This window comes from Panthera leo, chromosome A2 (assembly GCF_018350215.1).
Source record: "Panthera leo isolate Ple1 chromosome A2, P.leo_Ple1_pat1.1, whole genome shotgun sequence".
Lineage (NCBI taxonomy): Eukaryota > Metazoa > Chordata > Mammalia > Carnivora > Felidae > Panthera > Panthera leo.
This window is the reverse complement of record NC_056680.1, coordinates 46,387,895-46,413,646: the sequence shown is the minus strand read 5'-3', so window position 1 is coordinate 46,413,646 and position 25,752 is coordinate 46,387,895. Positions and strand designations below refer to the sequence as shown.

The 25,752-nt window shown below is 41.1% G+C and overlaps 1 protein-coding gene across 2 annotated transcripts in view; it reads right to left on the bottom strand.

Moving 5' to 3' along the window:
- The window catches only part of ITPR1 (inositol 1,4,5-trisphosphate receptor type 1), a 327,875-nt gene that overhangs the window by 99,503 nt on the left and 202,620 nt on the right, over positions 1-25,752 (bottom strand). For both annotated transcript variants that reach the window (XM_042930020.1, XM_042930021.1), the window contains 2 exons: positions 6,170-6,302; positions 3,958-4,148 (listed from right to left, as the gene is read on the bottom strand). In XM_042930020.1, coding sequence (XP_042785954.1) covers positions 3,958-4,148; positions 6,170-6,302 — 324 coding nt within the window. The remainder of the gene's footprint in view (positions 1-3,957; positions 4,149-6,169; positions 6,303-25,752) is intronic.

The following is a 25,752-nucleotide window of genomic DNA, read 5'->3' as shown; positions in this document are numbered from 1 at the left end:
ACGTGAAACATGTTCTAAATCCTGGGAAGAGATGCTTATAAGCATAAGGGTCCTTCTGCAGCCCTCTTTCTGAATAGGCAACACCCAGTTCCGGAACCCTATAGCCCTCTATGCTTCCCTTTGACTGCCCTTTCTACCACCAGTCACTGAGAAACATTACTCCATGGAAGCCCACCTGACCTCAGACCAATTTCCCTTCCTGACACCACAACTGGACAATACGAACAGGAGTAACGGGCACGGAGTTGCAGTGGGACCTTAGGCCACCTTCAATGGATTACAGCATTTCAGCAATCATTAATGGTTGCAGCGACAGTGTTAACCCAACTCAGACTAACTTTCCACAGCTACTCATTTACTACTTCAACCAGCTTCTCTAAAGCAGGATGAAATTTTCAATCACTCCCCCTGGGGCTTCAAGGTTCTTAACCAGCTCCAGACACAACCTGAGTTCCACATCATTCTCTCCAGAGAAAGAAAGCTGAGGGCCAAGGGAGAGCTCACAACTCAACTCTAGGCTAGAATCAATTTTCCTGGAACCACGGGTCTCTACTGAAGCCATGGGCCAGATTCTCCCCTCCACCCTCTGAGGTCACAGAATGGGGAGGATGAGGGAGAAAGAAAGCGTGAGCATGTGTGCCCTTGGTGCTATGCCCTCCCATCCCGGCTCACCCCCTCATGAGCACACTGGCTCCCTTAAGAGAAAACATCTCCACTCCCTGCAAGGCTGAACTATTGGAACTCTATTGTGGCAGTTCATCTGGAGCCTGAGCTTATGAGTAATAAATGTGTGAAAACATGAAACTAATATTCATAATTACTTTACAAGATAAAGAACTTGAAGGAAAAACAGCTTCTGTGTGCCTTGCCATCATCATGAGGGGTACACTGTGAAAAACACGGCATCCTGCCAGAACCGCAGACTCCATCTCGCCAGCCAGCCTTAGCACCAGCGGCCCTCAGCCCCCACGAGCCCTTTCCAAGTTTCATTATTCCTTAATTAACGGTGCCTTCATGCTTCTCCTCATCCAGACGCTTTTAAGCCTCAAAGAGCCAAATGAGACCTCTGATCTTCTCATCTTCCACATCTGTTTAGGTTCCATTTTGGCCAGCATTTACCAACTATCAGTGAGTCTAGGGTCCAGTCTCAAGCAGGGAGTGTTGGAGAGTCTGCATTCATGATATCCCGTCCCTGAGCCTGTTGCCCCACTAGGTTCAGTACCTCTTCTTCTCCCCATTTTTTTTCTACTGAAGTATAACTTATGTACAATAAAGCACACCAATTTTCATTGTATGGGCCACTGAATTTGAAACAGGTATGTACCCGTGTATTCACCCCCTAGGTGGAGACGTTAATTATCTCTAGCACCCCAAAAAGTGCCTATCCTAGAAAATACCCTCTCCCACATTATGACCAATTTTATCATAGAATTATTTTCAGTTTAAGTTCTTGTTAGCTTTCTCCTACGTTATTGCTAGTTAACTTACTTATTTGAACTGCCACCTTCTGGATCCTGTTCTCATGTCACCTGTCCAACACTGCCAGATCTGTAGTCCTAAATGGCAGCACCAAGGTCCTTGACAGGCTGCCCTATACTGCATACAAACTCTAACACCCACCGCCAGTCCCCGTTCACCACCCTACGCCAGCTCTGCTCAGTGTGACGGACCCAATTCCTGTTCTCCAGCACCCCTCCAGCTCCGGCACCCTGGGCCTCCTCTTCCCTCCCAAGCAGCACAAAAGAGCTGGCCCATGACCCAGTTCCACATCATTTCCACCCTTCAGACCCACAGCCATCCTTCAAAGCCAATCTCATCAAAAAAACCATTCACTGGGGCGCCTGGGTGGCTCAGTCGGTTGAGTGTCCGACTTCAGCTCAGGTCACGATCTCGCGCTCCGTGAGTTCGAGCCCCGCGTCGGGCTCTGGGCTGATGGCTCGGAGCCTGGAGCCTGCTTCCGATTCTGTGTCTCCCTCTCTCTCTGCCCCTCCCCCGTTCATGCTCTGTCTCTCTCTGTCTCAAAAATAAATAAACGTTAAAAAAAAATATATTTAAAAAAAAACAACAACCGTTCACTGACTCCTCACACAGATGTCGTTACTTCTTCCTTGGAGGGTCCGTGTTATCATTCTTACCTTAGATGGCATTACCATTATCCTTGAGAAAAATACATGTGTTTGCATTCTTGTATTCTTGCTAGATTTTTCAGTTTCTCTAAGACTAAGCTTCTAGGATTCTAGGATTTCTCTAATTAGTAAAGCTTTAAAAGAAAACTGCAATTTCCAAAAAACTGGAAGCAATAACCTAGGGTTTCCAACTTTTTCTTTAGCCAGAGGGGGAAAAAACCTGTCACCCGCTATCAAAATCTTTTCATTAAAGCAAAGACTTTGGAGCTAAAAGAAAAATTGGAGAGGATATAATATCAGAAATAAAATAGTAAGATGGTCCTTCAAATTGAATTTACTTGGTTTGTGAAAATCTCCTCCCAAGCTCTCCATTTTTTATACTTGGCTGTGCCTGGAGAACCTTCTCATAGGCCAACTGGCTCCAGTGTCTACAAACCACTGCCTTATAGTTCCTACTAAAGCACTGTGTACACACAAAGCACTCAATACATGTTTAGTTCAACTGATCTAGTCAATGCAAATCAGGTGGTTGAAAAACAAGGAGTGTTTGACACTGCTTCCATTCCAACAGGGCAATAAGTGGGCCCTATTCTCAGGAGAATGACCACAGGATCCATCCACGCTCGCAGTCAGACTCACATGTGACAAAATCAGCAATCCCAACTTGTCACAACTCCGGTGCAAGTGATGACTCAGGCAAGCACTGGACTTTGCCCCTGGCACAAATCTCCAGTTAGGGAAGTGCCTAATAATGAACTTCAGAATTGTGTGTTGGGGCAAGCAGGGAATGGAGGTGAGAAGACAGGACCACCACAGTTTGCTGCACAGCGTATTCAAGCAGCAGGGCGTCTGGGAGAATGAGCAGGGGCTGAAATTCAACCTGGCCCAGGCAAACCTCCCCACAGCAAGGCATGTCCTTGGCTGGTTTGCACAAAGAACCAAGACTCCATTGATCAAGACTCTGAATTTAAGTTCAAGCCCAAGAATTTAATGTCAAATATACACATAAGGGTAAATTTTATGGCGTATTGGTATATCTCAATAAAGCTGTTAATCAAAATGTGTATACACACACACAGTGAGCAAACCCTTATTCAAGAGCCAACAAAGAAGGAAGACTGCATGATGAACGGGATAAAATATTTAAAGAAATAATTTTAATTGTCATTTCTACGTGAAAATTTTAAATATATTATTAAATTTATTAAAATTGACTTATTAAGGACTTCTGTCAAGAATTCTATCAAGTTTTTATTGTTTTAAAATATATATCCAGCTAACAAAAAATCATCTACACCTCTTTGACTAACCTCACCTGACTTTTCCCAGTTAGTACAAATTGGTGTTATTAGTTCAAATGGCTGTATTGAGCTTTTCACTTCAAAGGTAGGGAAATTTATAGCCATTATCTACAGATATAAAAATTAAATCCAAATAGCACACACAGTCTAAACTCTTTTTTAGTCATCCTCTGATGGGATCCTCTATGATCTTGGATAAAAAAAGTAAATACACTTCATTCAATCATTCATTGAACAAACATTTATGGGCATCCTACCATGCCCCAGATCTTGGACCAATTTTCTTCATACATCCTTAGCAGTTTATCATTTTCAAATGTGACTCGTGTTTTGAAACCAAGTCTAAACTATGACTGAATGACCAAGGAAGATACTGGTAGAATTCGTTTTTCAGAAGAACAGAATTTTGTACTCTAAGAACGAGGGTTCCATTGTAGAAGATCTTGGCATCACCTAGGTGCCTGGCTCCCAGAACAGATTCTCTTCCTGCTCAGTGGGGATGCCACACAGAAACAAAGCTGCCTTCTTACCTGTATAGTGGTGTTGCCTCCTTCCAGAAGGGCAATGGCCAGGAGAATGCTTTCATGAAACACTCGGTCACTGGATGCGTTCATTATGAGGTCAATGACCAGATTAGAGGCACCCTCCTTGTCGAGGTGGCACTGAACCTCAGCCAGGCTCATCTCACCCCTGCTTGTGGAGCTGGACCCAGAGCCTCCCGCTAGGAAGATGGAATATTGTTCTTATTAACCACAATCAGAGCAGCAAACGTGTATTGCATACTTACTATAGACCAACACTTAATGCACTAAACATTGTAACAGTATTATCTCCTTCAACCTTCTTAAAAAAAAACCCACAAGGAAGGTACTAATTATTAGCACAGAGGTGAAGTCACTGGTCTTCAAGGGGGACACCCAGCTTGTGAGTAGCAGAGATGGTAACTGAATGTAGGCAGGTAAGATGAAGAAGGATATATTTCCAGCAAGAGACCCAAAGCCATCCAGTCAAGACTCTCCCTAGCATTAAAACACAGTGACTTAGTGCAGAATTATCAAGAACTAGTTTGAGTTCAAGAGATAAATCAAACTCATACATGTCTTAGAACACTCCTAAGAAAACAAAGACTGTAACATTCACTTTAGCCCTGTTTCTAACAAACCCGCCCTAGCTAACCCCAGACTCATTCTTTCCCGTAATTTACCTGTTCATTCATTCAATCAATAGTTACTCCATGCTTGGCATGGAGCCAAGAGCTGGGGATAGGAGAGTGGAGGAAACAAATGAAATTCCCATCCATACTGAGCTTGAGATGACATGAATAAACTTAACAATACATGGCCTGTGTCATTTAGTGGAATGGATTCCAACTGTGCTTAGAAAATGCCTATTTACGAACTTGACTGGCACTATTATTGGCAATAACTGAAACATTAATGTACGTGGGGACACTGATTAATTTCAGAAAAAAGAAAATCAGCCATCAGTCCTTCCCTGCAGACCTCAATTCAAATGCCACCTCCTTTACACTGCTTGTCTTGACTATCTGGATCCATTACATCCATAGTGCAGAGTACAAATTGGGTTGCTGATCTTCTCTTTTACAGCTTTTTAAAGCAGAATTGGTCTCTGGTGCATTTCTAAACACCCAAACACCCTCATAATGCCTCCCCAGGCCTCATATTTGTGGAGTGACCCCACTACAGAAAATAAAGTGAAATCGTTTTGAGATGTTATGTGAGGAACTTCTGCTTGAGAATCCCTGGGAACTTTCAGATGAAATGAGAAGGTCCTGTTCCTGAAATGGTCTGAAAAGTGTGTCGTCACCGAAGCTGCTCAACCCCATGAAGCGAGCAGATATGTTTCAAGTTTTTATCTGGAGAGAAACTCAAGGTTCTTTCCCAGAAATTGCTAGGATAACTTTATTAATCACCAAATATTTTGGTGCTACTTACAGAATCTGCAGTCCGTAACAGTCTTCATTAGAGATAGGTAATCAGACAAGTCACATTTGTGCTTCAAGCAATGAGCTCCCACCCCAAACTCAAATCAATACCCACAATGAGTTCAATGTACTTGCAACTTTTACCTGTAATTGTGCTTACCATGTTTTGTAACATCTTTAAGGATTTACTTTTATGCAATTCTGGACTTTTTTTTTTTTTTTTTTTGTAGTGGGGAGAAAAACTCTCTTAAGAGTTTGGGAGGCTTACAGCATAGGCATTAGAATTAGCTCTATCAAGGTTCAAATTATAGGCCAGTCACTAAGAAGCTTCCAATTTCTCTGTTAAAAAGGGACAGCAACACTACCCACCATAGAATGGAGAACTCAGAGGAGCAAACAAGAATGTAGAACACTTAGGAGAGCCCTGGCACTCATTTATAACATAAATGTGAGCTTTTGCCATCCTTGTTGCTAACGTCATTGTTATTTAATGGGAAGAATGATTCCTAATGACAAGAAAACAGGCAGTGAAATCAAGTTCCTTGAGTCATTCAAAAATCACCAAGAGGGTTGCTGTACTGGAAAGAGGGGCAAGAGTCTTAGCCAATATCTAATTGCAGGGAAATATTTTTAGCTATCACTTTGATGGTAGACCAAAGGCAAAATGAATTGCTAGAAAACACACTGGCAACCCAAATTCATCTGTCAGAGTTTCAACCTGTTAAGTAGAAACATGTAGCTCTTACGTGGCACACTCAATTCACACGTGCAGCTAATTAGCACACAACACAGCCTACCTCCTCCCCCAGGCTTGCTGGGTCCTCCTGGTGACAGCGGGCCATTGCCAAAGCTGGTGAGGCTTTCTCTTCTTCCTGAAGGTCTGATGTTTCCATAGTAACGGTTGACCAAAATTTGCCTGAGCGCCTCACCCTTAATTCAAACAGGATAATGAAATCAGGTTCTGAATTCAATGCATAACTAAGCTACTAATATTCAAAAAACACAGAGGTACTCAGTTATAATTGGCTCAGTTTCACTCAGTGAAAAAATAAATTATTAATAAAAGCATTTGGAAACTGTAAAGTTAACTTCTTCAATATTTTCTCAGGAAACCACATCATTAAAAAAAAAAGCAGCAATCTAGAATACTAAGTATCTCAAGTACTCTCTCTCACGGTGATAAATACAGAACATTAATTTTGAAAGGTAACTAACAATAACAAAAACAAAAAAATCCCTTGGAGTAAGCCAATAAAATTCAGACAAAAAGAGACTTTTACAGGTCACCTTTCACATAGCAATATAAAAATGTTACTCCAGGCACAGGGTTATTCATAAGATTGTAAGAGAATACTAAGACATAAAAGTAACACTGCATAATGATATGATAAGCTGATAAGCTGAACATAAGCCTTTCTAATAGAAACAGTCAATGGGTCAAGTGGTGAAGAAAAATGCTATGGAAAATAAGTGGCAGATATCAGACACATCATTCAAAAAATAAGCACCATAGATGAAACGACATTTGACATTTGCTTTGAAATAAGGGAAGGGAATAGGTAGGGATATAAATGAGACAAAAGCAGCAAGGAGTTGATGGTTGTTGAAGCCGAGTTATGCATGTGGCTTCTTAAAAGTTTTCTGATTCTTCTCGTATGTATTTGAACATTTCTGCAATAAAATGTTTTAAAAATATAACCATCAAAAGAATCTTGGACAGAAGACATAACATCTCTTTCACACAACTCCAACCAAAAAAATAAATAAATAAAACTGTGATTTGTTCTCTAACACTGCGGGGACATTGGCAAAGCGGCACAGAGCAGCAGGATTTTATTCTCAGCTCTATTCCACTTTCAGTTATGCTAAGTGACTCCCAGGACACCTCCCAGTCTGGAAGCTTCTGAAAGTCAGAGGCTGTATGGTTCTCCCCCACACTCTTTCCCAGGGACAAAGTAGTAAGGCCTGGAGTTCCTCTGGCACATCATCAGGAGGGGTAAGTGAGAAGTCTAGCAGAGAGAAGGCGTGCTGAAATATAGCAGGTGTCTAAAATAGAGGCTCAAGAGTTCTTCTGAAGAGACCTGCAACGGTAACATGAGCCAGTAGAATTTAAAGTGATTTGTTAATTAGCTCCAAGAATAGGTCTGGAGACTTCAAGTAGGGTGTCTGCAAAATAAGATGGGATGGAGCAGACAGGAGGCCAGGAAGGTCCCTGAGAGTAGCAGAGAGGCTAGGGGCCAGAGGGAGATGGGACCAGGGAACCAAGGAGAAAGGAAGAAAACTCCTTAATTCAGCGCCAAAATCATGTAAGGTCTTAGGGCTACACTGCCAAATTTTTCTTCTCAATTCATGCGGTTGGTCAAAGACCCCAGGGACAAACTGGGATGGGATAAACAGGAGAGGAGGGGGTGGGCAGTACTGATTCTTAATTCAAAGCTCAGGAAATGGAAAAATCTCTATTTTCTTCTATACATTCCACCCACAAATGTCTCTCATCGTAGTTCAGCAAAGAATGGTGCTTCTATTAGCTCATAAGACTTGTTTCCCACCTTGAACAACTGTAAATACAAAATTCCAAGAGTTGCTTCCGATGGGGAAGTTATTTCTGAGATTTTCACGTACTTTTTAAATGGACTACATTTGGTACAGTAGTCTTTAGTGGCTTAGAAAACCACATTTTTGTTATAAAGGTTTAGCTCTGCTGGTGTTTATGTCTCCAGGACCAGTACAAACACATCGATACTCTCCAAAGCAGTCACTGAGAGCATGGTGATTTGAAAGGGTGACTTCATTTTTTTTTTTTTTATGAAGAAAATTGAATAAGACACAAAAAAATGGAAAAACATTCCATGCTCCTGGACTGGAAGAATAAATATTGTTAAAATGTCAATACTACTGAAAGGCTGACTTCATAAGAGAAATACAAATTTCAAAGGATAGTTCAAAAAAGCCTACTCAAAAAGAAAAAGAGAAAGAAAAGGTTACCTCCGCATTGAAGGTAACAGGAGACTGAATATGATTTCTTTTTTTTCAACATAATGATGTATCTATTTGATTTTCTTTCAGTAACATACAGACTGAATTTCCACAATAGGGAATGGTTGACAGTAAACCACCCCAAGTCTCTAACTGGATCCCTTTGGGCAGCACAGGGACTGGGAGGTTGACAACAGAGTTGAGACCTAAGAGCTGCAATCACAGAAGACAGCCAATATAGCCTTCCTGGCAAAAGCATCTGGAGGATCGTAGGGTGGAATGGTCAAGTCACAAGCAGGGCGATTGTGACCAACTGACAAACACGCATCTTTAAGCAACTGTCAACCCCAGCCTTTGCACTATAATCCCACTTAAGGAAGGAGAGACTCAGATTTTCCACTTCTGAGTTCGAGGGGAATTAGCAAGACTATGGTCAGTTTGTAATCAAGCAAGCGGGAGGTGAAGAAAGGAGCACATGCCATCTGGGAACACGTGGACTCCAGGAACAGGAACTTCACATTTATGCAGCTTGGACGCCAACTGAAGTTACAGAGGGATCTCACATTACCATTTTGTCTCTCTTTCCACAGAAAAACCCTGGCAGTTACCATAGCAACTGATGCATCAAATGGTACATTTTTCCCCCATAAGAGAATATCATGAAATGTGCTAATTATGGAAAAACACACACACGTACATTCTACCCTACGAACTTTTATTTTTTTTCCCTTTTAATTATAAGGTTTTTGGCACATATTCACCTCACCTTCTCTCCACAAACACACACACACACACACACACACACACACACACACAAAAGTTTAAGCTGCAAGGGAAAAAAAACCCACAGAGCATGTGGGATTTGCCTTTTTTCTTTTCTTTTTTAACAAGTTGAGATTTATTCCTTTTTCTGAAAGAATAAAGATTGATAATTTTAGGTAAAAAGGAAAAAAGAAAATGGACAACATTATAAAAAGTTATGCAAATCCCTAGTGTAAAAACTTAGGTTGAAGAAAAATTCTGTTTTCTGAGCCAGTGGTTTAATTTAGGAAAAATTAAAATCCGCAGAGAAAAGCCTTCCTAATCATCGTGATATAAATTACTCAAGAGCACAAAACTGTTCAGGGTACTAGGCTCAGAAACCTGACTGCAAAAAAGGAAAAACAACAACAACAACAACAAAACCCCCAAACTCCCCAAATAACCTTACTTCTTCAGTTTTAATATTTGGCCATGCAGCCCTTTTTAAAAAATAAGAGTAATTTTTTTCCCAGCAGTTTATACCTGTAGTACACAAACAAGTATCAGATGTTTGTCTTGGTAAGTAACTCCACACACACATTATTACCTAAGACTGAGTAAAGGCAAAGGCCAAGAGTTTCTTTTGCAGGAAGTGTGATTTTAAAACCGTAAAAATGGTAGACCAGTGATGTAGAGTAATGAAACCAAGCTCCTGCCTTGCAGTTTGCTCACACAAGTTTCATTTCACTCAGACCAGTGGCTAAGGACAGGTGGAAATATAGCCAAGTGTTGAACAAGGCACTAAGGAGTTAACATTGCCACTTACACAGGAGAGAAAAAGGTAACCTTTTGGCTTCCCAGGTTCCAGGCACTTAAAAATCATGTGCTGCAGGAAAGATCACCCTCTCACATGAGTGGTGGGCCTTTCACATCTTAGTCAGCATTAAGGTAGTGCCTCGATTTTAACATACCTGCTTTTTGTTACTAGTGTATACCGAATCACTGAAGTGTTTCAAGCTGGAAGGTAACTACAGCAGTTAGCAACCCTTGTCATAGAGCAGTCATTGTGCTAAGTGCTTCACGTGCACACCCCAGCAGAACAGTCCTAAGGGGGTAGAGCCTATTAATGGCCCCATTTTACAGCAGAAGAAACTGAGGCCCAAATCACACTGCTAGGACTTGGCAAAGGGAGACCTAAACTTGTTTTTAATTCTAAAGCTGACATGCTTGCGCAGCATTCAACAGTGTGCCCCCTGGGAACCCAGGGTGTGAGGGACAGCTATAACGGCCTTACCAGCTACTTCTAAGGCCCATGGTAATTCTTATAGGACAGGCAAGGACAGAAAACACAGGAATGCAAGGGGCCCTCGCTCAATGAACTGCAAGAGATCCAGGATGCTGGAGAGGAAGGGTTGAATGCCAACTCTCTGGGAGCTATTCTTTGGTCATAGCCTGAGAAATTAGAATCGCAGAAGAGTGGAAAGAATTTGGGACAAAGTGGGACCGGGCAGGGGCTGGAGCGTGTGAGCAGAGCAAAGGTGCACCAGGCTGCCCCCTGATCTCAGGCCTAAGCCCTCTGGACACTGAAGACCACAATTCCAAGGCAATCTTTGCAATAACTGCTTGTGTTCTAACTCCATGACTTTGAGTAAAGTACTTTAGCTGCCTGTGTCTCAGTTTCCTAATGCGTGAAATGGGGATGAAGGCCGTGTCACTGGGTTAAGGTCAGCATTAATAGAAACTGATGAGTTAACGTATGTACAAGGCTTAGCACAGTCACTCGTATATGATAAGTACTCAGAAGCCCAGGATATCTGCTTATCTTCCAAACATGAATAACATGAATTGGTCAGCATGCTAATGATGTATACAGGCCTTGTAGAAAATGGTTTGGCAATGCATAATCAGCACCTTAAGAAAGTGTCTATCCTTTAGCCTAAGAGTGCCCCTTCTAGGAATCTATCCAAAGTTGTACACATTTCATTTCTTCATCAAAGGGATAAAATGACAGACTACTTGCTTATTTGTGGAACTTTAGACAGCTATTAACGTTCAAAGACTTTCAAAGAAAATGACCGTATATAATATTGAATGACAAAAGGTACACAAGTTGTACACTTAGACTAATCCCAAGGACAGTGAAAATGCTCAAGGGCACACATTCACATCTGTGTAAAAAATGAGCAGAATAAATATATCGTTAGCTGTTTTTATAGCTGAGTAGTACAATTACCAAGTTTTTCACTATACTTTATTATAAATTACCCATAGTGATCATCAATGACTTACAAAAAAATATTTATGACTTCACCTAACTAGAAAGCCACTACAGAAAAATAAAAGAGGTCACGAAAAGCTTATTAGCTTGCTGGTCATTATTTGAGACTGGTCCTATAGGTAGGTAAGAGGGAGACTCTCCAGTTACCCTCACTGATACAAATGGCTGTGACTGGTCCTGAGCCAGTTAGCGCTTTAAGAATATCAACACCAACAAAAGCTGTCTTTAAATTATAGTGTATGGCTGAGGGAGGTGTTATGGTCATTAGCTCCCAACATCCAAGACTACGTACCCTTTTATGGTCTTCCAGTTGCCTCAGGGGGGGACTCGGTTCAAGTTCCTGCTAAGCATGCAGAAATTCCATTTTAAGTACAACACTAGGCAGACATGACCATCTTCAGTATCAGTCACAAATGAAACACACCAAGAGCTCAGACTGAGCAAAGAGTTACACAAAAGGATTACAGGCCCTTAAAAACATTTTCCCAGACACATATTAATGCTCGATTACTTTGAATGCTGAACAATTGTCCTGTCCCCAACCCTGATGCACTGTTTAAAGTGAGCAGACTTATGACTTTTTTGCCATATGTTATATTATGTACTTTTACATAACAGGGCAGGTCCTCACAATTCATACATGCATTAACTGCATGGCACATGCATAAGAACATCAATGCACACACTTCTGAACAGACACATACACGGCACCTTGGCTCTCCCCGACCCACCAGTACACAGCATTCTAATCCAAGCTGCTAACAGTGACATGCTCTGATCAGCGTATTAGAGACTGATCATTACAGAGCATCCACATTGCAACTCAGCTACCTGGTAATCGGTTTCATTTTTAAGATCTTCATTAGACTTTTTTTTTTAAATATAGTGCGCTTCATTCATGCTTTACCCTACTGTGGTTTTATCATAGTTTCTGAAAGTAAATTTTCATAGTTAGAAATATGCCGCCCCAGAAAGCATCTCTAAGACTTTAGATGCCTTAATTAATTCTAGTTCCTCATTTAACAAGGTTAGCAAGAAGAAGGGAAAGAGTGCAATGTGAAACTGACTATATTAGCAGCTTTCACCAAAACTATACATTAATATCCAGAACTTCAAATGTGCATCATCTCTGCACAGGACCCAGAATTTATTTTGTGTAACAAAAGAAAGGTCTTGACATTCCAGAGTCTCTCAAAAGAACATTTCAAGAGGGAGACAGTTTTGTGTGAAAGCCTTCACAGAGCCCTATCTCCTCACCTGGAGGGACACTTTGGTTTACCTCCAGCAACTCAGAACATTCTTTCTACAGAGAGAGCCACCTCAGTTACAGAAACCATCAGTTCCCAGCCCAGCTAGAAGACTTCCCTCCTGTATCTACCACCAGGACAGAAATTCCCCCACAACAACTCAGACACTCAACCAGGACAACTGAGAAGCACCCATATTTGCTGTCATTGCAAATATAGGTAAGCAACACACACCTCTGTGGAGTTCTCAGAATCCGGAGCTTGTGGTAGCTAGTTGGGAGTAAAACAAATCATGTTAGTTATGGCATTTGAATCTCGTGGGGTACAAAGAAGTCCAGAGACCAACACTCAAGGACAAAACACAGAAGGCAAGATCAAAGATGAGGTGACCTGGCTATACCACATCTTCAGCAACCGAGGCAGGGAGATAGATAATTTCTCTCTTAAATTGGATTAAATGTGGTCATACTGGAAGAACAATTGGCCCGAGATAGGGAAATTTATTTGAAATAAGCAAAGAAACGAAAGACTACTAATGACCAAGGAGCAAATCTGTATTTAAAAAAAAAAAAGGATGCCAAACAAAGAACCGCTGCACACCTGTGTTTTGATCATCAAGAGAGGAAAAGCTATTCCAGGGCTATCCGCAAAGGTGCAGGGAGGGAGGAACAGGTGGGTAATGACAACAGAGGTCTCGGGGGCAGTCTCCTTCCCAGGGGTCCAAAGGTTGCCAAAGACAGCACCACCAATCTGTCCTCCACAGGGCACGCGCTCCAAGCAGGGAACTGATGTCAGATGTAACTGCCAGACCCCACCCAGACCTCCCTGGACCAAAGTCACGCACAGGGCACGGCTGGCTGGTTCAAGGTGCAGTTTGGGACTATGGAATGAGGCCAAGGCTCCTGCTGCAAGGGAGTGACCTTGGCCTGCCTTAGCAGTGCTCCAGTGACATAGCACACCTGTACTGAGGCTCGGTTGTGGCTGTTTGGTGGTGAGCCAGGGGATGTGTTGAAAGCACAGAAGGACTATACCTGTGAAGTCTGGTGGTGTCTCAATCCAGCTCAATGCTACCCACCCCCTTGGTTTGATCCCCTAGATGGAAACGATGTTTTTGATGTGAGAATGTTATTATACAACATCATGATGTATCTTGTTTTCTATTTCCAACAGGTAAAATGAAGAAAAAAAATATAGGAGATCTCTTTAAGTACAGAGATTAAAGCAATTCTCCAGGGACAGTGTGGACATATAGAGAGGGCTGCTCACTCAATAATGGACAGAAGAATTTTGAGACATGAGCACAACTCCCCTAACCTCAGGGGAAGGAAAAAATGTATCTCCAGAGCACTGAGCTTCCTGTTGGGGTGGGGATACACAGAGTGGCAGGACAGACGGAAGGAAGTATGGCCAGGTCAGTTATAGGTCTTTTCAAGACATAAATAATATCACAACCCAAGAAAACACTTTATTGTTTTATTTGGTATGCTTTAGGCTAAAGAATTAACATTGTGTGAACATTTTTGCTATCTCAGTGCGAAAGGGACACAGAAGAAAAAGGAGAATTAAGGTAATGGCCCATACATTTTAGAGCAGTTGGAGGTATCAATGGAAAAACATGTCATCTCTGGCTACATTCTCACTAACATATCCTTTTATAGTGATCCTGTATGATTAGAACAAAAGAATTCTAGGCATGGGTTTACTGGAGGAACTCCCCAGAGCTACCGTCTTGCTCATTTTCCCAATCCAAACAAAAGTTAAAGGAAATGAAGAAGAGAGAACCTGGAAGTGGTGGGGTTTGGTTCGGTTTTGTCAATTTTCCTGTCTGACATCTCTGTGTCCGAAGAAGCATCGTGAGTACGTTTAGTATGCTCATAGGGAGTATATGGCTATTTCTTAATCACTCATGCATCAGTGGCCTCTGATAGGCTTTATGATTGTACAGTCAGTCCACTGCTTCCTTAGACCACTGTCATGCTTGTTTTGCAATTAATTTCCAAGATAAAAATGACATTAAAATTATCTTTTCTCCTTGAACATTTCATGAAGCCTTTTGAGACAACAAAGGATGTTGTGCAGCCTTGGGAATCATTATGTAAACAGAAGGACACCTTTTTAATGCTATCCGTTCATGAAACAGAATAGAAACACCCAACGTGCTCCACAGGGTCATGTGTCCAGAAGCTCATCCAGGCACCGGCTTTATGTGAACCTGAGCCAGTCACTGAACCTCTCTGGGCCTCCATGTCCTGACCTGCAGTCGAGGAGACTGGAGCACATATTCTTTAGGGTTTCCTCCAGTTAAAACATTAAACAATCGTTGGTGTATTTTTAGTAAACTTCATTTCATAACATTTAAGAGCCAGTCCCCTAAATAAGACAACTTGCTAGGACATAAAATGAGTTCAGGCATGGCAAAGGCCAAACTATACATGGCATATAATTTGGTAAAAACAACAACAACAACAACAAAACTCCAACGGCCTTTGCCAGCACTCCCTCCTATGAGGATTTCAGTTCTATTTCCTTGAGGATGAGGTTACTTCACGGCAATTACTTGAAATTTTGAAAAATAGAAGCATATTCCTAATAAGCTACATTGTTCAAATAAAATAACAGCTACATAAATACCAAAAGCAATTGACAATGTTTAGTAAATGCATGAGGTTATTTTTCTCAGCACATTTTCATTATAAAATTAATTTTTTTTACATGAAGCATCATCCTCAATGTTAAGGAAGGATGCTGAGAGAGAGAAAACGGTCATGTCTGAATTCGGACAAGTCAGGTCTTTCCCACCCTATTCCCAGGATCAGTCACTATCTTCAGGTGCTGACACCTTCAATCAAGGCAAAGCCTCCCGAACCAGCAGATGATGCACAACAGTCTGATGCTGTGTGGTTTTGAACTTGGAAACCCACTACTGCGCCCTACTGCCTATTCTTATTTCTCTCATCTTAAGTCTTCCCGTTGCTTTTAGACAAGGTCAGCAAAATTTAAACGAATTTAAACTAAAATAGATTTTAAATGATTGGCTTTGAAAGACAAATTCAAAATCAATCTCAAGTCACTGAATCCCAAGTGTCCTTGGATGAGGCCACAAATCAAGGCATCACAACTATGGTCCTTGAGTGGTAACTACCTATGTGCTTCTAAGACACTGGCATGCTCACTTTCAATATGCGACGTACCTAGCACTTTATAAAAGGATGAAGTTCTACTATAAATGAAGGAAATCATACCTTCTCATCTTAAAAAAAAACAAAAAAAAACAGCTCTTAGTCTTCCTAGACTATACACCTATTTCCGGTGTATGTACAAGACTATCCGTTCACATACATACATACATTTCATGTATGCCTCCAACAGACTAGCAGAGACCACAGCCTTGTAAAAAAAAACAAAACAAAACCTTTTGTTTTCCGCTGCCATCAACATAAATCATCCTATTAACCATAGGTTTCTAGAATTTTCCTTTGAAAGATGAAGTCTTTTTCCATGGACCATCCCTAGTAGAAACTGAATACAGTTTAAGAAATATAAGCGCATTATGATCCTCATTATCAGCACACCAAAGGGAATGTATGAACTCCAGTACCCCTGAATCAGCCTCTGGTTCCTCTTCACCCACTCAAAACCTCAAAGGGGGAAACCAACCAAGCAGCCAACAGTGAACAGGCTTGCAAATATGTTTGCAGGAACCTGTCCTTCATGAGCCTATGCAAACCCACCTTAAGAGACCAGAAAGCTTTAAAGAAAATTGAGCTGACATAGGTTACCTAAGCATTTTACCAGAACAATTTAAAACCATCACACTTGCTAACACAATGCCCTTTATTAATGGTATTTGTTTTTAGAAACAAAGAAGTAAAAATCATTTAGTCCCAATGACAGTTTCACCTTTACTTTACAGAACACGTTCATCGGAACTCAGATAAATTCATTTTTAAAAAACACATCTGATTTAATTATACAATTCCAGTTATTGTGGAATAATCTCACGATATTAAAAAAAAAAAAAACTACCAAAAAAAAAAAAACACTAAAAAACCTCAAATCATCCAGAGATTTCTGCAACAGCTTCTGTATGCTCTGAATTGAGCTTGCTTGTTCTATGGTTGCTAGTGTCTAACAGTAAACAGCCCCAGTGCATTTATTGGCAATTGCTGCTGAAGGTCACACATCAGCAGTGAGCCTAAATTCCAGGAAAAAAAGAAGCTCTTATGTAACTGCCGCCTGAATGTTGGCAGGTGCCCAACCCAGCAGTTCACAGCAATGTAAAAAAGTAGGACACCTCCACCCTGGGTTGGACGTCATGAGAACGCCCCCTGAAGGTGAAATTTAATAATTCTTGTGTTTCTCTTCTCTTCTCCCCCACCCCCCCCCCCCCCCACCCCAAGTGAATCTTACAAAATTCTCCGTTGGTGGCATCCTTTGCTTGCAGAAGCAGCTCAAAGTGGGGTAAGCTGAGGGCTGACGTTAGCGGGCTGCAGCCACCCTGAACAAGTGGGCATGCCACTCTAGCTCTTCTGTTGTGATGCAGGAAGCCCAAGCTGGCACAGGTGGCTCTGCAGATTCCATGGGTCCAAGTGACAGTGATTACATGGGGATCACATCTTGAATACGAAGAAACGCAGCATGTTCCACTGAGCTATAGCACATACTTATCTAAAAACACTGTTTCCTTTCATAGACACATACGCGAAAATGAGGTGGATTACTGTTCTGCCCACGCCTCCACCTCAAGTTGGAGTATTTGATCGCAATCATCTGGTCAGTTAGCACAGCACTTTACACTTTAGAAAGGTGACTTACACGATCACCTGCTGGTGCTACCCACTTGTTGCTACCTGACCTAAGCTCTTACAAGACCTCCCTGCTCAGGTAGACGTTTCCCAAACTCTATGTTCTCATGAGTCCGTGTACTTCTTCATGCTAGCAATTCTCATAGTTGACAGTTGTCACTGAACATTAATTTTAACCACTGCCCGTCTCCCCCACAGGACTGTGTACTTCAGAAGGGCAGACGCTGTGCTTATGTGAGGGCATCACCATATTCATATCCCCTTGCACTGTGCCTGGAATGTAACGGGCACTCAAATGTTACTCATATAACTCAGTGTTGTTGGCATCATTAGTGTCCATTGAAAGCCAAGAATGGGTAGACAAGAGAACTTTCTGAGGGTGATGGAAATCTCTACTACCTTGAAGTGTGTGTATACATATATAACAATTCATCAAACTATAAACTTTGAGTGAGCTGAAGGAACCCAAGTATGGTGTTTCCTTTTCTCCTTCACCCAATCTATACCCTTCAACCAACACCCCAAGGAAAAGGTAAAATCAGGGGGATGAAGACTGTGCCTGTTTATTTGCCAGAAAGAAAGAAAGTAAAAAAGAAAGAAAAGAAAGAAAAGGGAAAGAAAGAAAAAAGGAATGAGAAAAGAAAAGGAAGGAAGAAACCTTCTCTTTTCTTAGTTTCAAATGAAATTTTGTTCCACAAGACAGCTGGGAAGGCCCCATACCATGCCCTTTCCTTGCAGGGACTCCATGACTCTGACCTCATTTCACCCTGTTTTCTCAGAGCACTGACAGAGACACAGAGGCGCTGTGTTGGTTTTTTTTGTTTTGTTTTTTGTTTTTTCTTTTTTGTTTTTACGAGTCGTTCATAGCACATCTCCTTCTTTGAGATGCCCAAGTGGCCTCTATCATCAAAGGGCAGTGGCCCTTCCCCAGTCAGGGTATCATGAGATTACCACATATGCCTTACACTATTCCGGGGGCAATTCCCCACCATGTTTAGAATGGAACAGTGGTTTCCAAGTTAGGTGTGATGCCTTGTCTGTATCCTGGGCCAGCATGAACTCTCTCATTAAGCTTCTGTAGAACTCCAGCTGTGTGCTGCAGGCTTCCACCAGCACACACTGACAAAAGGCCGGGTAGAGTAGAAGCTGCAGGAGCAGTGGTGGTTTCCAGAACAGCCATTGATGATAAAGGCCAATCAGACATCTCTGCTTAGAGGACCAGATCCAACAGCCTGAGGGACTGGGGACAGAATGTTGGTGTCCCAGGGCTCTGACGGTTGCCAGGGGTAACAACGAAGAGGGGATCCACAGTTGCTTCCTCAGGGAATTTTCAAAGAATCCAAGCGGCTGCCAGAACATTCTTCTTTTATAAACAGACAGTATTCTATTTCCTAGAGTATAATTATAAACACACCTGCTCCAACTGTGGAATCTTTCCATAAGCAAGCAATAAACTCCCAGCCAGGATACCCAAGTCCTATCTTGAGCGAGCAAGCAAACACATCAAATGATTACTATGGTGCAAAACAGTATATTAATAACATTGCAGACTCCGGTGAAGGAAGATCTTCTTTTCTGACTTCATTTGTACTTAAGCAAGTAGAAATACAACTTCAGTATTTAAGAGTAAGAGTTCAAATCAGTGAGGCATTTATAATACCAGGTAGAAAGACGAGTAACAAAAGGTGCTGACATGCTAAGTCGGCATTAGGTATTTTTCAGGGACACACCAGGAAGAGAATAAACCAGACAGGAAATGGCAAAAATATCTATGGGTAAAGTTATTAATTAACCCACCACACAGCCTTTTGTTTTTCTCCCCTTCTATTCATCCTAGAGGGTATGGCCTCCTCCTGGGTTCATGTGGGATTAATATAAGGAAAAGTCTCTGCTTACAGAGTTTACTGTGGCAGAGCAGCAAATACAGCAGGTGAGGAGCTGAGGCGGCAGTGTGCTAGCCTCCATTTAGCCTATCTGGCTGTGCGAGCTAAGTCCAGTCACTTAACCTCTCTGAGCTCCATTCCTGCAGGAACACAGTGAAATTCATCATCACTTGCTTTAAGTCTATAATTCAAACTCTCCCTACATACATCTGAAACATCTCTTAATATTTTTGAAACGATGGTAGTGGATATTAGAATAGACAACATATTCTATCTGGTAGCTCTATCCTACCCAAAAATAAGGAGTTAATTAGCCTGTCAAAAGAAATAATAGGTATCTAAAAAAGTAGGCCAGGTAAGTGATTTTTAAAAGTCTAATACAATTATTTTCCAGGGCGCTCAATTTGCCAAGTAATTAAACTCTTTCATTTATATACTTTAATTCCCCAAATTAATACATCTAGTACCATTTACCAAATGTTTATTGCAACCTAAATATACTGCAGGAAATGCTGAAAATATTCACCAAACAAAAAATATTTCAGAGATCCCCAAATCCCAAACAAAATGACTACTCATTGGTCCCCAGGATAATTCTGGGTAAGTAAAACTAATTTGATACTTAAGTATAGAAACCATCAGATGACAATTATATTTCTTGACCTTTAGGTATTTTTCCAAGATGTAAAGCCGTGGTAATAATACATTCCTAATCCCATTTCAAGTCTGTAGCTGGAAAGTCTCAATGTGTATTTTGGAATTCACAATGCACTTTGGCAAAAATTTTTAGGACCCCCTCACACTCAATACCTTCCAACATGGGGACCAAGAAAATAGTGTTGTTTTTTTTCTCCTTTTACTACTTTCAAACTATATGAATGCAGTTATTTCTTTTTGTATTGGTGCTTTATGTGCAGATAGAAAAGCTTTTTATGAATATCAACACTGAGTTTAGGAATAGGTTAATAACCAGCATCAACCACAAATTCGGTTGAGATTCTAAACAGTGAATGACGGAAATCTTATCACAGTTTAGAAAATCTTTATCTAGACTCAGATGGGATCTCCAAGGACAAATGGCAAACAAACTCATGGGAAATGCTAACACAGACACAAAGGACTCAACTCACGCCCAGAAGGCACACTACACAAAAGTCAGATACTAGACACTGCAAAGACTAAGGAACAGACCACAGTGTTCACTGGAAGGATGTCATGGAAACATCACCATGGGACATTTAAAAAAAAAAAATGAAATTAGGACCTCAGCATTATCCAATTCATCAATGGAAATTAGCTGGAAAAGAAAAAAAGGGGGAGAAAAAGAAGGAAACGTTAGGAAACAAGAGCAAGCGAAGCATTAGAAACTTCGTCAGCGTGTTCTTAGCGCTGAGTTCCCCACGGTGGAGCACTGTTACATGGTGACCCTCCGAAGGGGTGCAGGCACCGGGGGCACTAACGACCACAGCTCACAGTGACATCTGCTCTCAACCCCACCGCTCAGGAACAGACGGGCAGGATGCTGCCCCACCGTGTTCACATGCCAGGGAGCAAACCTGGCAGGTCACTTAACTAAGAGCTCAGAGGCGCACCTTCCCTCTCCCCTGCACAGGTGAAAACTTGCACTGAGCTGGGAGCAAGGGCAAACTGCCCAATCAAGAACCACAATCTTTCAGAAGAGGATGGGAAAGAGGAGAGCCAAAGACTACAGGTGACCAACTCAGCTGAGGATAAAATTCATTCTTTCCATTCATTTTACCATTCAGGGGGGATCTGAGGCCTAAACTGCATTTGGGCTAAATCAGAACCAGGTTCAATTTCAGCAAATATGAAATGATGTAGGGGCAGGCCAGCCGACATATCCTAAGACTAGAAGCCCCGTATCCTGGTTACTATTATTAAAAAAGAAATGTTTTCCCCCAAAGATGATTAGAGCCAACGCAAGTGATATTAGTTAATAAGTAAGTGACTTATTAGCATCAGGTTCAAGAAAAAGAAAACAACTAGAGCATTAATCACAATTGTGCTTAAGGGGGGAGATGACCCTCGAGTTATTTATACTATGGTTCACTAATAATACATTTGCAAATTTAAGTTCCTATTAGAAATCCTGAAATACTTTATTCACCTAGACAAAAGAAGCATTAGTAAATTAACAGGTTCTGCCAATTAATATGAAATGAAAACCCTGACATTACTTGAGGTCAAAAACTCTCTGGTAGTAAAAGAGCTACTACTATCAGAAGACAAAAATTTTTTTAAATGTTTACTTATTGATTTTGAGAGAGTGAGGACAGTGAGGAGAGAGGGAGAGACGGAGGGAGGGAAGAGAGAATCCCAAGCAGGTTCCGTGTTGTCAGCACAGAGACCAACTTGGGGCTCAATCTCACAAACTGAGATCATGACCTGAGCCAAAATCAAGAGTCGGACGTTTAACCCTTTGAGCCACACAGGCACCTCAAGAAAACAGATTTTAAATAAATTCTGAGATACCCTTTCAAATTAATTCTTGGCCTCTGAATTTCTTTTCAAGCTCTTTGAACCTACAGTAGACTACAGAGGAGCCAGTATGTAACATACAACATATGTTCTAGGGGCATATGGGTCTAGGGGGCTTTTAGATGTTCTTTGAGTTAAAGAGAGATTCAGATTAAATTTTAGAGATGTTTAGCCATGGGAAGTTTTTTGTTGTTTTTTAAAGTAAAGACATTGTTTAATTTGTGGATTAAAAGCAGAATTCAGTAGGCATTGCATACAAAGAGTGGTGGTAAAGTCTTGATATGATTTTAAAGTTTATTAATTTTGAATACACAGGATAGCAAATCATTGTAGGCACCATACAAAAACATACTCCAACATTATTTTGGTTATCATTTTTGATATGTATTTTATATTTACCACTCTATGAGACAAATACTCATTGCTGGTCCTTAGCATTTTAGAGACATAATAAAGATGATTTTTTTTTTTTTTATTCCTAAATGATCATGATTAAATCTTTTGACAATCTTCTAGCAGTCCTGAGCTTAGCATCATACGTGATAATTCTTGGACAGGCACTTCTCAGTGAGCTGACCAAGACAAGAGGACTGACCACTGACTACTCACCGAATGGATGCTTTCTTTTGGGACCTAAGCCAAACCACAGGTTTTGGATGACTCTGAGACAATCATAATTTGTAAAGCAAGATGGCATCAAGTGAAGACTGTTTTCAATAGGTGAGAAGTCAGAACTGAGCTGAAGATTAGATATTTAAGTCCTGCTACATGCAGCAAAGTCAGGGTCACTGCCTCAGGTCACTTACATAATGATGTAACATAATTGAAACTTAAACTTGTGGGAGAACTTCAAATGGTGTCAGTCACAAATGATACAGTGGAGAAGAGCGGGGACTCTGAAGTCACGGTGTTTGCCTCAGTTTGAATTCCTGGTTCCTCCATTATTAGCTGTGTGACCCTAGGCAAGTTTCTGAAACTTTCTGAGCCTAAGTTTTCTCCCCCAAGAATAGTTAATAACAATAATGATATTCCTGAGGCTGATCTGACAAATGGTAAGAGATGCTTAGTATAGTGGCTGGCACATAAGAAGTCAAAGAATGTTATTTTTATTTAAGACATACTTTAGGACACTAATGGGTACATATGGCATTAAAAAAATTTAAGTTGGGGGGCGCCTGGGTGGCGCAGTCGGTTAGCGTCCGACTTCAGCCAGGTCACGATCTCGCGGTCTGTGAGTTCGAGCCCCGCGTCAGGCTCTGGGCTGACGGCTCGGAGCCTGGAGCCTGTTTCCGATTCTGTGTCTCCCTCTCTCTCTGCCCCTTCCCCGTTCATGCTCTGTCTCTCTCTGTCCCAAAAATAAAAAAAAAAAAAAAAAAAAAAATTTAAGTTGGTGTTACAGTGATTCTGTTATGTTTTAGCGTATCCAGTAAAATATGGGTGGCAGTACTCAATGGCTTTCTTTTCAGACAAGTAGATCCATATAAGCACACCAATGTTTCAACGTTTTTTAACAGAATAATCATGATCTCATCTTTCATTTTTATCTGTGACCTTGATAATCCTAAATGTTGAATGAAAATGTAGAGATGAGGGCACCTTGGTGGCTTAGTCAGTTAAGCGTCCGACTTCGGCTCAGGTCATGATCTCATGGTTCATGGGTTCAAGCCCCACGTGGGACTCTGTGCTGATGGCTCAGAGCCTGAAGCCTGTTTCAGATTCTGTTGCCTCCCTCTTTCTCTGCCCCTCCCCTACTCGTGCTCAGTCTCTGTCTCAACAATAAACATTTAAAAAATGTTTTTGAAAAATAAAAAAGAAAATGTAGAGATGAATAAAGGCATCTATTTCTCATGATCTTTAAGGATTATGGCTTAGAAGAAAACTTGGTCCACAAACATGGTGGAAACCAGGTTGGGGGTGGGAGGAAAGGACAGGGATTCAAGACCCTGGCTTTCAGTCTTGATCCTGTCACACATTAGCCATGTGACCTTGGGAGGTCACTTCAGCTCTCTGCTATGGCCTCCTTGTGTGTGGACGGAGGGCTGGACAAAGCAATGCCAGATCAGACTATGGCCATGAAGACTCAGGACAAGGCAGAGAGGCAGAACAATTCTGCACATCCCAGAAGGGTAGTAGTCATGGGACAAATTCCACTTAAGAGACAACTAATAGGAAAACTGGGCCAGGAAGACGGAAATGACTTCACACTTGCCCTTGTGCCCTGAGCATCCAGTCCAAAGAACACCTCATTTATTTTATCAACTAAAGCCAACTGGTTTGCCTGAGAAAGGTTAGTTCTTTGGCTCTGGGTTCCTTCCACCCTTGAAAGAGCTGGCCTGCCCATACGTCATGCATCTTTACTCAAATAGGGACAGCCAGCAAAACATCAAAACCATTTTCAACAGCCTTAATAAAATAGGACAAATTTAATACTATTGGATCGGAAGAAACAGAAATAGTTTAACGTCCTCCCCCCACTCTTTTTAGTTCCATTAATGTGAAGGGTTAAGAAGCATTTTCCCACAAAGCATAGGGCCAGAAGCATTCTAAGTATGTACTATAGGCATTGAAACTGTTGACTACCATGGGTTTCTGGAATGTCTTCCTTGGTTGCATGGCATTTCCCACATTTGCCTGCAGTATTTTCACTTTCATAAAGGGGGATGACAGCCCCCAACCAGACTGGAAAGACATGCCATCTTTCCTTTAAGCCTCTCTGCCTGGGTGTGGCTAATTTCTTCACCAGCTGAAAAAAGAATGTGAGCCAGGGTCTAAGAAGCTCTTCTCAACTATTTACTTTTCCCTAACAACCTCCACCTACTGCCCTCTTAAATCCCCAGGCTTTAACATTTTCCATGAGCTTTATAACAGACAATTTTACAACATCTCAGATCCAGTATCTCCCGTGGTCTGTAATGATGTTCTCCCAGTTAGCACCAACAGGCAGGGAAAGCCAGTGGGGAAGCATACCTTCCACACAGCCCAAAGACCCTGACGTACTTGGCTGCCAAGCAACAGATTCGACTCCTAGATTTTCTACTTTCTATGGTATAAAAAAGAAAACTTCAGAGAAACAGAAATATAATCACAACTTGTAACATTTGTGGGAGTAGAGACACCAAGTTTACTATAAAAATCTCAGTCACAGAGATGAACAGATACTCTAAAGGAGAGAAAACTGGTCTCAACCTTTGAAAATCAAGTTTTATGCCCCCAAAGCTACAAATATATTCATAACTGGTTATGGCCCTTTTGGTGGATTCTATCTTATTATGAAGAGTGAATTTCTGTAACTGGAATTATATTTTTAAAAATTTCTTAAAGCTCACTCAAAGAAAAATAAAGATCTTGTGAAAAAAAATGCCGTTTGTTTGTCTGGTATTCTCTGCTGTTAGCTCCTTCCTATTCTTTTTCTTTTTTTAGTGCAAGACCTACGTAGGTGCCTATACAGGTGTGTGTATGAACAGGACATCTCATCATTTCTCATCTGTACAATGTTTCTTCATGTCTATCATTTGTATTTATAAACTCTTTTCTAGCAGGTTTCCACCATCAAATTCCTGAGTTATAGATACTTATTTCCTAATTAGTCAACATTCATTCACCTTTTAATTTATGTATTTTTAAAACTTAGAGTGACATTTAAAAGCCAAGTAATCTGGAGACAGTGAAGAAATATATACTGCTAAAGGGCTTGTGTACTTTGCTGTTTTATGTTTCTTATCCAAAGATTTTCATATGTGAAATTGCTCTAATATTTATGTTCGATATTGCTTAGGTTAGAAATCAGGATCCCTGCAGGCCTCTATACTTGGAATAATACAGTTGTAACTATCCACTTTCAAAAAGAAGGCTGTGATTTAATTATTAAGGCTTCTTCACAGAGATTAATCAATGAGTTACTGGGTTTTTTGACAAATCAATGACATCAGTCGATTTACCAATTCAGAAAAA